The following is a 13,141-nucleotide window of genomic DNA, read 5'->3' on the forward strand; positions in this document are numbered from 1 at the left end:
GTATGTAGATCTAAACAGTTGCACAGTTAACAAGAAGCATCAAAGGGTCGACAAGAGAAGATGAACGTTTGCTTGCTCGGATTCTTTGATCTTTAAACCATTTGATCTTATGAAAATACATTAACTCGTACAATGTATAATTCACTTACTTAGGTGGTTGTAAATGTCAACAAATGGTGAGTATGGCTCTCATATCTTTGTAATTTTTTATGTCTTTAATTTTAGGGTAGACTGTTTTAGGAGATATGTTTCAATACAGAAAATGCCTTTTGATTGACAAAATCATAAATAGAAGATGAGCTGAGTAAATGAAGATTAACATCATTAAGGACAAAAGGTGCGAGATTCACTGTATATCCATATCTTTGCTGTGATTATTCTCAGTGCAGAGCTTTGCTATATAGTACTTTGATCTAGTTTTTTGCCTGTCATTTTTAGCCTAATTAATTTCTTGTGCTTCTTTTATTCAGTTTAACAGAGAAGTCTAATGGCAGACTGGGAGAAGACGCCTGAGGTTGTTTTGGGTAAAGTGTTTAACTGCCTGTCTCTAGTAGACAAAGTGAGTGTATACAATACCTGTTCCACCTGGCGAGAAGCCCTAGGACAGACCGGTGCATGGCACCGATTCCAGTACTCGGAAAGTCGTGTTTGGGATGAAATCTTTGAAATGGGTATCCCATCATCCTTAGAAGACTTGCAGCAGTATCAGGACTTCCATCGGAGTGTTTTGGAATGCGTCGAGAGATTCGGACGGTGCATGAGGAGGATCTATGTTGCCATCCAGAGTTCATCGTCATTTGAAGTCTACCAGAAAATAATTCAAAATTGTTGTAATGTTAGGAAATTTACTTTGATATGCATGTGTGTAGAGTTATCAGAAATGGAGCTTTTGAAGTGTACATTGCGGGAGTTCCTTCAGAGAAACAATGTGATAAGGGAATTAGAAATAGAAAATGTAGATAATTCAGGAACTCAAAATGCACCCCTGCCTATCGGTCTGAAACAATCGGGCTGTCTTCATAGTTTATGGATTGTGAATTCTTTCCGGAGCAGCTGTTTGAGTAATTTAATGTACCTTGTGAACCTGACAGAGCTAGCAATGATTCCCCACCAGTTAAACTTCAGTCTCCTAAAACACCTGGCTTCATTATCCCTGAGAGATCTCCATATCGTGGCCAACGCTCAAACCCGGGGCTTCTACAACGAGGCGATCAGTGACGCACAGTGGGGCGAAATCAGAAAACATGGACCCAAACTCCGAGTTCACTGTTTCTTAGCAACGTCAAACGAATGGACAGAAAAAGAAGTTTTCTTGAAGCCTAGCATGCCTCTGGCCTCCCTTGTGTATCGTAAAAATGTCTGGATTAAATATCTAGAATCAGTGTGCACACTTATGACATATCACTCTGATACATTGACGACTTTTGCGGACTTCAGCCTCTGTCAGCAGCCCTATAATTACCCTGTCCCTCAGAGTTATATAGACCGTGTGGACCGCCATATGATCAGACTGGCTCGGCTCTGTCCACGACTCCAGACGGTGACCATTAAGGAGACGTTGTCCAGCGCAGCTATCCTCCTTATGGTGTACCTAAATAAAAACCTGACTGACCTCCTCGTCCGTCGTGATATGATATTGTATGTTAACGACCTGCCAGAGGATTTAGAAACAGACTTTGTAATTAAACGTTTTATTGCTGATAATTATGAACAGGATAATTTTGAAAATGCTGTATCTTCATTATTAGGAACAGAATGGCATGCGCTAGAGGTGTCAGAATTTTATGAAATAATTGATTTTAGATATTCAAAATTTTCATAAAGCTGTTTTTATTAAGTTATATGTTAAATGGTTTTTGCATTTAAGAATTTAAGTGTTAATTTTTTGTCTTTTAAAATTTGGATAAACAAAAAGATATCGATGCTGTGTTTGCTTTTGAGAGTTTTTTTTTTTTTAAATATATGTTGTGTAAACTTTTAAGCCGTTGTTACAGCTGGTGAAAAGTCAGACTGGACCGTGACATGAACCCAGGGCCTCTGGCGTACCATGTCAGCACTTGAATCACTGAGCAATTGAAACTCGATATAATATATTGACTGACTTTTATGCACCCGTGACACCAAGTGACATCACAATTATTTGATGAAGGATTAAAAAGACACAGAAAGCTCTTCTTTCACAATTACCATCATGAATTTTCCATCAAAGAAAGAATTATTTTAAATTAGGATTGAATATAACTGGGTTCACAAATGTGTAAAATCAGTACTTATACTGGGTCTCAATAGCTAATTTGTAAGAACCCTTGCAGGGTATGCCAGAGGCTGGAGGGCATTAGGTTTAAGTCTAGTTAGAAATGTGATTTTTCACCACTTGTTAAATTTGGGGTCAGAGGAGGGGCCAAATTTATGCATGCAAATTATTTTTCAGTCTTTTAAAATGCCAATAAAGTTTTAAAGTTCTCCTAAATGACAACTGACCTCATGGATTTGGATTTTAAAGAATTGAGAGTGGAAAAATTGGTGATATTTCAATTTTTTTTAATTGTCAGGAAGGGGACTTTGAAAATTATATGTGGTCTACTTAAAAAAATTAATAATTATTAATAAACTGGGATTCTTAGATTAACAAGACTCAATCAAAGTTGTTGGAAATTTGTTCTAAGTCAATAAAACGAAGGGGAAGGCCGTTAACATAAACAAATAATGTACGAATATTCTACGGACGACTTGATGAAAACTTTGTTGACATTGACGCATATAATGAATCCACGTGCATTTGTTTATTTGAGTAAATCTCTTCTCACAGGTTCATTTCGGTGTAGAACAGAAAGATATGGATGCAGATGGTTTATTACTCATGTTAAACTTAAACAGGAGCGATATTTTCATCGCAATGACGCGTGTTATCAAAAGAAAGGGTCAAGAAACCAGGCGAATGACTACGTGTTTCCATTCAAAAGTGAAACAAGAAGAAAAGGCTTACTGATTTCAACCTACGGTTCTATTGCTTTTGGAATTTGCATCTTAGGAGTTATATTTTACAGTAAAGTAATAAAAACTGGCTTAAGGCGACGAGGTGGGTTTATTGACATCATAGATGAAAACTGCAGTAAATCTAACATGGTTTTATTCAATGATACAGTTTTACCAAACTTTGTGGAAAAGAAAATGAAAGGCATTTCAAATTTTGGAGTCCGAGAGAGTGACGTTTGGATTGTAGGTTTTCCGAGGTCAGGTGGGTATTGAGTCCAGTCATTGTTACCAGAACACTTAAAATTATCATACATGGTATATCTCAGATGTGTTATAACTGAAGGAGAATTTGATAAATAGATAAACAAGCATGTATATAAAGAAGGGCGTTAATCAGATGATGTAGTACAGTTTGAAAGAATCTGTTTTGATAGGTATGACTTGGGTGCAAGAAATCATATATTTGGTCCAGACGTTGGATTTTGAAGGAAGTCGTCAAATTGATTGTGATGAGAGAATACCATACCTGGAATTCCCAACCCCTTCTCTACAAGAGCTTTCTGAGAGGCCCTCACCCAGGATCTTAAAAACACACCTCCCTCTCAAATTGTTACCTGAGGAAATTAATTCCAAGCAACCAAAGGTAAAACAAATTTAACTAATTGATTTAATAAATTTATACAATAAAACTTCTTCAACTAATTTCTATAAACTTTATAAATGTCACAAGATTGTCCCCATGAGGCCATGGATCTTTAGAATATTGCTTTCTTGCTTGCTCCCAACCCAGATTTAAATATTAAAAGACATGGTAGTTGAATTGCACAATGTTAACTTTGCATTTAGGGAAAGAAATAAATCAAAAAAACTCCTAATTTATGTTCTTATCTGACAGATATATGAGGTTTCTAATACAAGCTTGATGACACCTATCTGTCACATCTGTGTTTTGTCCCCTGCTGGGTAAAACTCAGACCTGCTGTGCAGTTCTTTGTTTTCACTGGCTTCTCCACTAGTGACAATACCCAGCTGTCTGCACCTAATTAGGGTACTGATATTTGGTTGTTTATTACAAGGACTTCCGAATGTCTCCAACTCCTGACCAATCACAGGTCTTCTATATCTGTTACACAGTATAATAGTTGAGGATAACTGCACACTTGTCAATTTTGAAAATTATTTTTACAAGGGCAAGGCCAATTTGTACTTTCGTCCCGCCTGCCCTCCTCTCACCAATTTTTATATTTCTATTGTGAATTATTAGTTTAGTTAAGTTTAGTTTAGTTTGTTAGTTAGCTTTTGAGCATGGTTTTATTCCTTAATTTTCAATTTGCATACACACATTATGTAATTTTCATAATTTACATATGTGTTCAACTAAATAAAACCATAGATTCATTTCACCCAAGCCTGTCTTACATGTTTTTATTTCTTAATGCATCAGCTGGGCTATTTCTTATTTACATGAAGGAGAAATTAATACAAGCAATTAGACTTTGCCATTTTTGGGAGTTGAACTATGTTCAATCTCCCATGGTCATCATGTATTTAACATGCGCAGTAATTTGTGTTGATTATATAGAGCCGAAAGCGAGGCTACTGTGTCGCCCGATTTACTCCGATCATATTCAACAGAAAACATGCATAAACATCCGCCACAAATATTTCATGTCATTTTCTCCTGAATTGATCTAATTTCAGTGGCGGATCCAGAGGGGGGGGTTACGGGGGTTGCAACCCCCCCCCCCCCCCCCCCTTTGGATTTGAAAAAAAGAAAGAGAAATAAGACAGTTCCAATTTTTTGTTGTGTTTTTACTATAGAAAATGTAAGGTGAAAGGCTAATGTAATATATAAAGAAATTCGGTTGTAAAAACAAAATAAAACCCAATCCCTTTACAAAATAGGATTTTCAGTTTCGGAGATTTATTTTCCTTTCTTTTTCAAAAACTTTCTGGTAATGTATACAAGTACTTTTTCCCAGATTGATCAACGTCCCACTTTCAAAAACCATACTCCACCCTGTATCGATATTCTGTTGAGTTATTTAACTATATGTATGTGTACAACGTACGTTTTAACTGTTTTCGCCTTCAACCCCCCTTTTGACAAATACTTCAACCCCCCCTTTGAAAAATTTCTAGATCCGCGCCTGAATTTTCATATTGTAAGTAATGAAATGATAAGAAATCTTATTTTGAATATAAAATTTCGTTCAAAGTAAAACTAAATTATAAAGAAACTCAAAATTTTTTCGTAATGGAACTCTTTTTTAGTGTAGCGCCATACACTGAAAGAGATATGAACGACAACTCTACATACTGACGGCAAGCGTTAAATCTACTCTTCCCGATGGTCCCGGATTCTTAGCAATTTCTTTTTTACCGGTGTACAGAATTTATTCAAACTTTTCATGAAAATTTCTTGGTTTAAATGAATTCATTAATGCATAAACATTTCAGGAAACATGCGTATTTATTACTAAATAAGCAGCATCACCTGCCAAAAGCGGTTAATCTCTGTTATAAATGTTAAAACCAAAAACAGACACCGATGTTTTCGTAAAATCGTGATTAAAAACAATAAAATGAAGTATTTTTTTCAATAAAAGGAAAACCTCATTTACATACCAGATAATTTGTACGCACACAAACTCTCACATATACCACTTTTTTTATGTTTGGTCAATAAATATTTGTTTTTAACTTGGTTTTTCTCCACAATATTAAAAAAGATTAATTTCTGACGTACTCCATGTATAATGTTGGTGTAATTGAAATACATTTATATTCACAGAGAAGTTTTATATAACAAACCCGTTAGCTCTTAGAAGGATGCTGTGTTCAAATCAACATTGATATTATTCCTGCGAAACTGAAATTTTCATAACACATGGGTAAAGGTGCCAAGGAAAAATAATTACAAATTTAAAGACTGTGAGCAGTGAATTATATAAATGATCAACCGCCTCTAATATAAATATAATGAAAGTGTCCATGTTTTGCATTGGGAAACCCAAAATTTGTGTAGGATGAAAAAGTAATAGAAGGTGCACAACGGCAATATGTAATAAAGATTGTATGAAAATTTCGTTCAGCGGTGTAAGAGGAGTTGCTGATAAGAGATGGGTATACCTAAAGCGTAACAAACAGATGAATGGAAATCCCGATTAATAAATACTCTCCTGCTTTTCAAGCAGGGGGTATAAAAAAGGAGTAATGCAGGCAGGCAAGCATTATGGCCCATGCATTTGTTTTGCTATTCAATGTCTCTGAATGTCTTTCTCAAGATTGTTGCAACTCAAAAATTCTGAAACAGTTGCCTGTATTTGAAATAATAATATTGTTCACTCACTTAACCTCCCGATCAAAGGTTTTATTTTACACCATGTTCAACTCCCATAAGTGCTTTCAGTACTTTGATTCTCAAATAGGAGGGAGGTATCATTTTGTGAGTTTAATGCTCACTGTGTATTAGTACGTGTTTATTTATTTGGTTGATTTTTCAGATTGTTTATATTGCAAGAAACCCGAAGGACGTGGTGGTCTCCTATTTTTATCTGGTGACTTCATTACATGCTCTAACAAGATACCGCGGGAAGCTGTCAGACTTCGTGGACTCGTTCCTGAAGGATAGAGGTATGTTCTAAAGTTGTCAGTCACACTGTAGTTTGTGATTTTCTTTTCTTATAAAGTTAAAACTTGATGGTATTTATTGATTTATCTCTCTATTACTTGTGCTCTATGATTGTCCAATCACATGTATAAACAGCTGCTAAGATCAAAGATTTTCAAATCAATCGATAAATTAATGTTTTAGAAAGAAGAAATTGTCAGACTTAAGGTAATAGTGCAATTAATACACCCTGACATCACTATTTACACACTGATGCAGTTATCTTATTAAAATGATATCTTTGTTAACACGGTGGTGCAATTGACTATGACATCACTGTTTACATGTTGCTGCTGTTTATACTTGACCCTATGGGATTATTTTGTTTACAGTGTTATGTCTTTTTGCTTGTATGTATCTTGCTACCACACCATATATTAGCATTTGATTAGTTTGGAGAATAGAGTCATAGGGTGCAAATGTAATAAATAGATGCCCATCACATATTTTTGGGACAGGCTTTTCAAGTTAGATAATCCTGAAGTATATGATAACTAATCATGCATTGTTTGCAGTTCCTTACAGTCCTTGGTCCAGACATGTGTTGGATTTCTGGGAAATAAAAGATCAACCCAATGTTCTCTTCCTAACATATGAAGACCTGAAGATGGTATGTGAGTGTTCAGGATGCCTGGAATATTCTTCAGCTTATGTTAACTTTTATTTTTCATCTTGATTCAAAGAATTGTATGTATTATCATATATATCCAATTGCAAAGTTAATACCTATTTTTAAAAATCTTAAAATTCCTCAATGCAACCTTACTATGAAGTAATATTATTACGTTTTGGATGGAAATTACCCATAAATCACCAGTATTTTTAATGGTAGGACTAGAAGTTATTGAATACATAAGATATGACTTTCATGTTGTTATTTGTTAGCTCACCTGAGCTGAAAGCTCAAGTGAGCTTTTCTGATGACATTTTGTCCGGCGTCCGTCTGTCTGTCCATCTGTCTGTCTGTCCGTCTGTCTAGCTGTCTGTCTGTCCGTCTGTCTGTAAACTTTTCACATTTTCGACTTCTTCTCAAGAACCGCTGGGCCAATTTCAACCAAACTTGTTCAAATGAAGGGCCACGCCCTCATTCAAGGGGAGATAATTGGGAATTAATGAAAATTTGGTGGCATATTTAAAAAATCTTCTTCTCAAGAACCACTGTGCCAGGAAAGATGAAACTTATGGGGAAACATCCTCAGGTAGTGTAGATTCAAGTTTGTTCAAAACATGACCCCCGGGGGTAGGGCGGGGCCAAAATGGCTGACCAAAGTTTTACATAGAAATATATAGGAAAATTCTTTAAAAATCTTCTTCTCAAGAATGACAAAGCCATAATTCATCATATTTATATGGGAGCATGCTCAGGTAGTGTGGATTCAAGTTTGTTCAAATCATGACCCCCGGGGGTAGGGCGGGGCCAAAATGCCCGTCCAAAGTTTTACATAGAAATATATAGGAAAATTCTTTAAAAATCTTTTTCCAAGAATGACAAAGCCATAATTCATCATATTTATATGGAAGCATGCTCAGGTAGTGTGGATTCAAGTTTGTTCAAATCATGACCCCCGGGGGTAGGGCGGGGCCAAAATGCCCGTCCAAAGTTTTACATAGAAATATATAGGAAAATTCTTTAAAAATCTTCTTCTCAAGAATGACAAAGCCATAATTCATCATATTTATATGGAAGCATGTTCAGGTAGTTTAGATTCAAGTTTGTTCAAGTGATGACCCCCCGGGGGTAGGGCGGGGCCAAATTGGCCGACCAAAGTTTTACATAGAAATATATAGGAAAATTTTTTAAAAAATCTTTTTCTCAAGAATGACAAAGCCATAATTGATCATATTTATATGGAAGCATGCTCAGGTAGTGTGGATTCAAGTTTGTTCAAATCATGACCCCCAGGGGTAGGGCGGGGCCAAAATGGCTGACCAAAGTTTTACATAGAAGTATATAGGAAAATTCTTTAAAAATCTTCTTCTCTAAATGACAAAGTCATAATTGATCATATTTATATGGAAGCATGTTCAGGTAGTTTAGATTCAAGTTTGTTCAAATCATGACCCCCGGGGGTAGGGCGGGGCCAAAATGGCCAACCAAAGTTTTACATAGAAATATATAGGAAAATTCTTTAAAAATCTTCTTCTCAAGAATGACAAAGCCATAATTCATCACATTTATATGGAACCATGCTCAGACAGTGTACATTCAAGTTTGTTCAAATCATGACCCCCGGGGGGTAGGGCGGGGCCAAAATGGCCGACCAAAGTTTTACATAGAAATATATAGGAAAATTCTTTAAAAATCTTCTTCTCAAGAATGACAAAGCCATAATTCATCATATTTATATGGAAGCATGCTCAGGTAGTGTAGATTCAAGTTTTTTCAAATCGTGACCACTAGGGGTAGGGCGGGGCCAAAATGGCCGACCAAAGTTTTTAAAGATATATATAGGAAAATTCTTTAAAAATCATTTGCTAAAAAATAACAAATCCGATTGGTCATGGGACTACTTTTGGATTTAATCTTTACAATAAAAAGTCATTTTCTACTTTTTCCTACCCTTAGTGCTCAGGTGAGCGATGTGGCCCATGGGCCTCTTGTTTTTGTAGGACTTAGAGCGTAGCATTAAGAGAGTGGCCATATTCCTACAGCGAGACTTATCTAAGGAGGACATACAGAGGATCGCCAAGCACTGTAGCTTTGTGGAAATGAAGAAGAACCCTGCTGTTAATCACCAATGGCTCACTGATTTAAAATACAGAAATCCCACCGGTGCAGAGTTTCTCAGAGAAGGTGAGCTACACTAGAGGTTGAAATGCTTAGAGTAGGTGTACCAGTCTATTGGATCAAATTGTTCAAAGAAGGTGAGCTACACTTGTCTAGAGGTTGAAATTCGTAGAGAAGATGTGCCAGTCTATTTGACAAAATTGTTCAGAGAAGGTGAGTTGTCTTGGGGCAGAATTTTTCAGAGAAGTTGAGTATCCTAAGGAAAGAGCATCAGAGAGGTTAGCTGGTCTAGGGGCAAGAATTCTTCAGGCAGGTTGACCTTGTCTGTTGACAGAAATCCTCAGAGAAGGGGAGCTAGTCTTGGAGTGTAGAATTCCAAAGAAAAGAAGAGCTCATGTAGATGTGATCTTCCTCATGCCATTAAAAGGTTTTTAGTCTAGGAGGTAGAATTCCAAAGAGATATGAACTAGTCCAGTGGTAGAGTCCAGGGGCTCGTTTTACAAAAGGTCGGAAATCGCAAGTCTCAAGTCTTAAATTTTCCGATCTTACGACAAATCGTAGGACCGTTTTACGAAACGTGTCGTAATCGCAAGTCGTAACTCCTAAATCGTAACTTTCATCGCAAGTCGTAAAGGAACTCTCTAACGCGTAAAGGTAAAAATAACTTAGATACCGCGCCAACTAATGCGCGATGACGCGCAGACAATTTATATCCAAAATGTCTTTTTAAAAAAGTAAATTGGCAACAAGAAGAGATCTCTGTCCTTGTTTATTGCGTGGTTGATCCCATTCATAAAATAACTTTTGCTATTTTTTGGCTATTTTTTTTCAAGTTTGGGAGGAAGTTTTGGAGATATTTCATGCCTAATATTTACTTATTTATTTATTTTATTTGACCAAAAAAAATAACATGTGAAAAGGTTAACAAACATGTAGTCGCACAGATATTTTATATTAAATGCATCACGTATGAAGTTACAATTTTTTTTCTTGTCGATTTTACATCTACATGATTGTACAGGATTACGGATTAAGAATTTCGTAAGATTTACATGTACAAGAAATCACTTCGCAGTTGTTTATTAATAGGAATAGATAAGAAGAACTATGTATTTTTTCTCCTTAAGAATTAAAAGAAAAAAAAATGCACCGGCCCCTCCCATTGGAATATTTTTGTTATGAATTCTTCTATTAAACGGTACATTTTCAAATTGTAACGTTTTTGGGAGTCATTAACAAATTAAATTTGATAAGCAAAAAGACACTTCAGAAATTGTTATAATTTGAATTAATTCATGAAATTAATTTTAAAAATTCTTGAATTATTTTTTTCTTGGGGGAGGGGGGTGGGTGGGTTGAAAAAGATAATGTACATATTTTTTTAATATATAAAATTGATTTAAATAAAATCATACCGACCTATGTATATCTATATCTATGTAAATTATATATTATATTCTTTTTCTCCAAGACATTTTTTTTTTAAATTTTAAAATGAAAAATTCAGGCGATATTGTTGACAATATTCCTATATGTATATATTATACTAGCATAAGTTTGTAATTTATATGAAAGAAAATATTTTCAGGTTGGGAATTCTTTTTAACAGATTGTTAAAAGTACTAAAAAAATGAAATAAAATGTTTCATATGTTGACCGTGTGTACCTTTGTACATGTACTAAAACTGAACACCTGAGTGGTAAATATAAGAAAAGTCTCTGGGCTTAACCTCGGAGTGTAATATTTGACACGCACCTATCGCTTATAAATTGTTTGATCCGTGCCTTTGAGCGATACACACAAACTTATGACGACATAATCAGGAAATGACGTACGTTTTGTGGAGTGTAATGAATAAATGGACAATAAAATGCCTCGATAATAAAGGTATGTACTTGTATTTCTGCGGGAACAGCATGACTTTTTCTTGTTGGTCTTTCTAAATAAACCCGCACTATATCTATGCTGTCGTAGAGGTATTGCCTCGGCAATCGGTACCTCGATTAACTCGGCATCGGACAAGTAGACCATATATTTCTGTCCCGAAACACCCTCTCTAGCCTCTCTTTTTGTGCATTTTATCAACAACATCAAGAAAAAGAAAAGCAGCCATTATCAATGGTTTTTATTAACCATAGTAACAACGACTTATAGAACACCTTTAAGGCCTTCGAGACGAAACTTAGGACTTGCGACAGCCCCCGGGTGGTCGTAGACTTACGACCGAATTTCGTCGTAACTCGCAAGTCTCAAATCTTTGTAAAACGGTCGTATGTCGTAAGTTCGGTCGTACGACCAAGTCTACGACTTACGACCTTTTGTAAAACGGGCCCCAGAGTTCTTCAATGAAAATAAGCTAGTGTAAGAGTTGAATTCTTTGGAGAGGTTAATTAATCTTATGTAGGCTTAAAATACTGGAAAAAAAACCAGTTTGTCTAGAGGAAGAATTCTCTGGAAAAGGTAGACAGTGTAGGGTCAGAATTCCTGAGAGAAGGTGGTCTAGTCTTAAGGAAGACTTCTTCAGAAAAGATCAGCTTTTGTTGTAGAAGAATTCCTTAGAGAGAATGAGGTAGTCTATGGTAGAATTCCTCAGAAAAGTGAGTTACACTTGTTGCAGAATTCGTCAGAGATTTAAATTTCTGTAGAGACAGAATTTTTCAGAGAGGATGTGATAATCTAGAGGTAGATTTTTTCTGTCTTAGAAGGTGGGCTAGTCTAGGTGAAGAATTTATCAGAAAAGTTAAGCTGGAGGCAGAATTTTCCAGAGAGAGAAAGTCTAGGACAAAATTTGCAAATAATGTGAGGTAGATAAGGGGTAGAATTACTCAGATGGAGTTGGTATGCTAGTGTAAGGGCAGAGTTCCTGAGCCAAAATGAGGTATTCTTGGGGCAGAATTATTCAAAGAAAGTGAGGTACCATAGTTTTCAAATAATATGAGCTACTCCATCTTAGTCTTTTCTTTTAAAACGACTCAAGGACTAAAGGATTAAAACTTGACAGCGCCCTTGTTATCTGATTGATAACTTTTAATAGTGTGGTGCAACATGCTGAAATGGGAAGTAATTTGGATTGAATTATCTTTTGTCATGTGTATATATCTATAATAGATAAAATTTTCAGATATTTTCTCAAAAATTGAAATTGTTTTCAGGAAGAATTGGTGACTGGCAAAACTATTTATCAAAAGAACAGGATGAGAGATTGAATGTGAAGATAGCCCTCAAACTTCGACAGACAGGTCTTTTCTTCCAATACACTGACCCTGACCCCAGACCTATGACATCTGATCCCTGACCCCTGTAGACTGTGTAGGATCTAGGAATCCTGAGTTATATATAATTACGGTTTAGAGTACATGTACCAGTAACCAGTGGAAATACATATTGGAAATAATTTAATTTCTTTCACTTGTGTGTGTGTACATTTCATTTGAGACAAAGAAAATTGCCTTGTTCCTGTTTTATGGATGATTTGATGATTATGATACAGCACTGACAAGAAAAATTGAAAGAGTTCATATGTTGGTCATTAAAGTGATGCTCTTGTATTGGTGCTGGATTTGTAAATTTGTGCATGGTCAAATTATTAGTATCATTGCCTCACTTCTCAGGGATATTGCACAGCTTTTGAAAGTGAAGGGGCAAGCCAGAGATGTCTTGGTTATGCCTGAATCACATTGCCGGCTGGTGCTGTAGACCCGTGGTAATCCGTGGTGTGAGCGATACCCCAACATCGGTTCGTTATCGGCGTATTAGTCCTTCA

At 35.9% G+C, this 13,141-nt stretch overlaps 2 protein-coding genes across 4 annotated transcripts; both read left to right on the forward strand.

Annotated features, from left to right (window-relative positions):
* Positions 1–29: 29 nt before the first annotated feature.
* LOC134271628 (putative F-box/LRR-repeat protein 21) lies at positions 30–1,927 on the forward strand. Of its 3 annotated transcripts, XM_062753836.1 has the most exons (3): positions 30–58; positions 224–337; positions 471–1,927. In XM_062753836.1, exon 3 carries the CDS (start codon positions 488–490, stop codon positions 1,820–1,822), a length of 1,335 nt encoding a protein of 444 aa, XP_062609820.1. In that variant the 5' UTR covers positions 30–58; positions 224–337; positions 471–487; the 3' UTR covers positions 1,823–1,927. The 3 variants fall into 3 exon arrangements, with proteins under 3 accessions (XP_062609820.1, XP_062609821.1, XP_062609822.1); XM_062753837.1 differs by lacking the exons at positions 30–58; positions 224–337 and adding an exon at positions 68–176; XM_062753838.1 differs by lacking the exon at positions 30–58 and having other exon boundaries at positions 230–370.
* An 816-nt stretch (positions 1,928–2,743) lies between these two features.
* LOC134271631 (sulfotransferase 4A1-like) lies at positions 2,744–12,926 on the forward strand. The gene is made up of 6 exons (XM_062753840.1): positions 2,744–3,238; positions 3,411–3,619; positions 6,483–6,612; positions 7,165–7,259; positions 9,260–9,443; positions 12,531–12,926. Exons 1-6 carry the CDS (start codon positions 2,764–2,766, stop codon positions 12,671–12,673), a joined length of 1,236 nt encoding a protein of 411 aa, XP_062609824.1. The 5' UTR covers positions 2,744–2,763; the 3' UTR covers positions 12,674–12,926.
* Positions 12,927–13,141: the final 215 nt, after the last annotated feature.

This window comes from Saccostrea cucullata, unplaced genomic scaffold (assembly GCF_032062105.1).
Source record: "Saccostrea cucullata isolate Sc308-1 unplaced genomic scaffold, CSIRO_AGI_Scuc_v1 ctg2544, whole genome shotgun sequence".
NCBI classification, from domain to species: Eukaryota; Metazoa; Mollusca; class Bivalvia; order Ostreida; family Ostreidae; genus Saccostrea; species Saccostrea cuccullata.

Excerpts from the sequence above, each read along its gene's own strand:
- LOC134271628 (XM_062753836.1), top strand. The coding sequence starts at position 488 with ATGGCAGACTGGGAGAAGACGCCTGAGGTTGTTTTGGGTAAAGTGTTT.
- LOC134271631 (XM_062753840.1), top strand. The coding sequence starts at position 2,764 with ATGAATCCACGTGCATTTGTTTATTTGAGTAAATCTCTTCTCACAGGT. Across the intron at positions 3,620-6,482 it reads TTAATTCCAAGCAACCAAAG|ATTGTTTATATTGCAAGAAA; the intron begins GTAAAACAAATT and ends TTGATTTTTCAG. Across the intron at positions 6,613-7,164 it reads CTCGTTCCTGAAGGATAGAG|TTCCTTACAGTCCTTGGTCC; the intron begins GTATGTTCTAAA and ends CATTGTTTGCAG.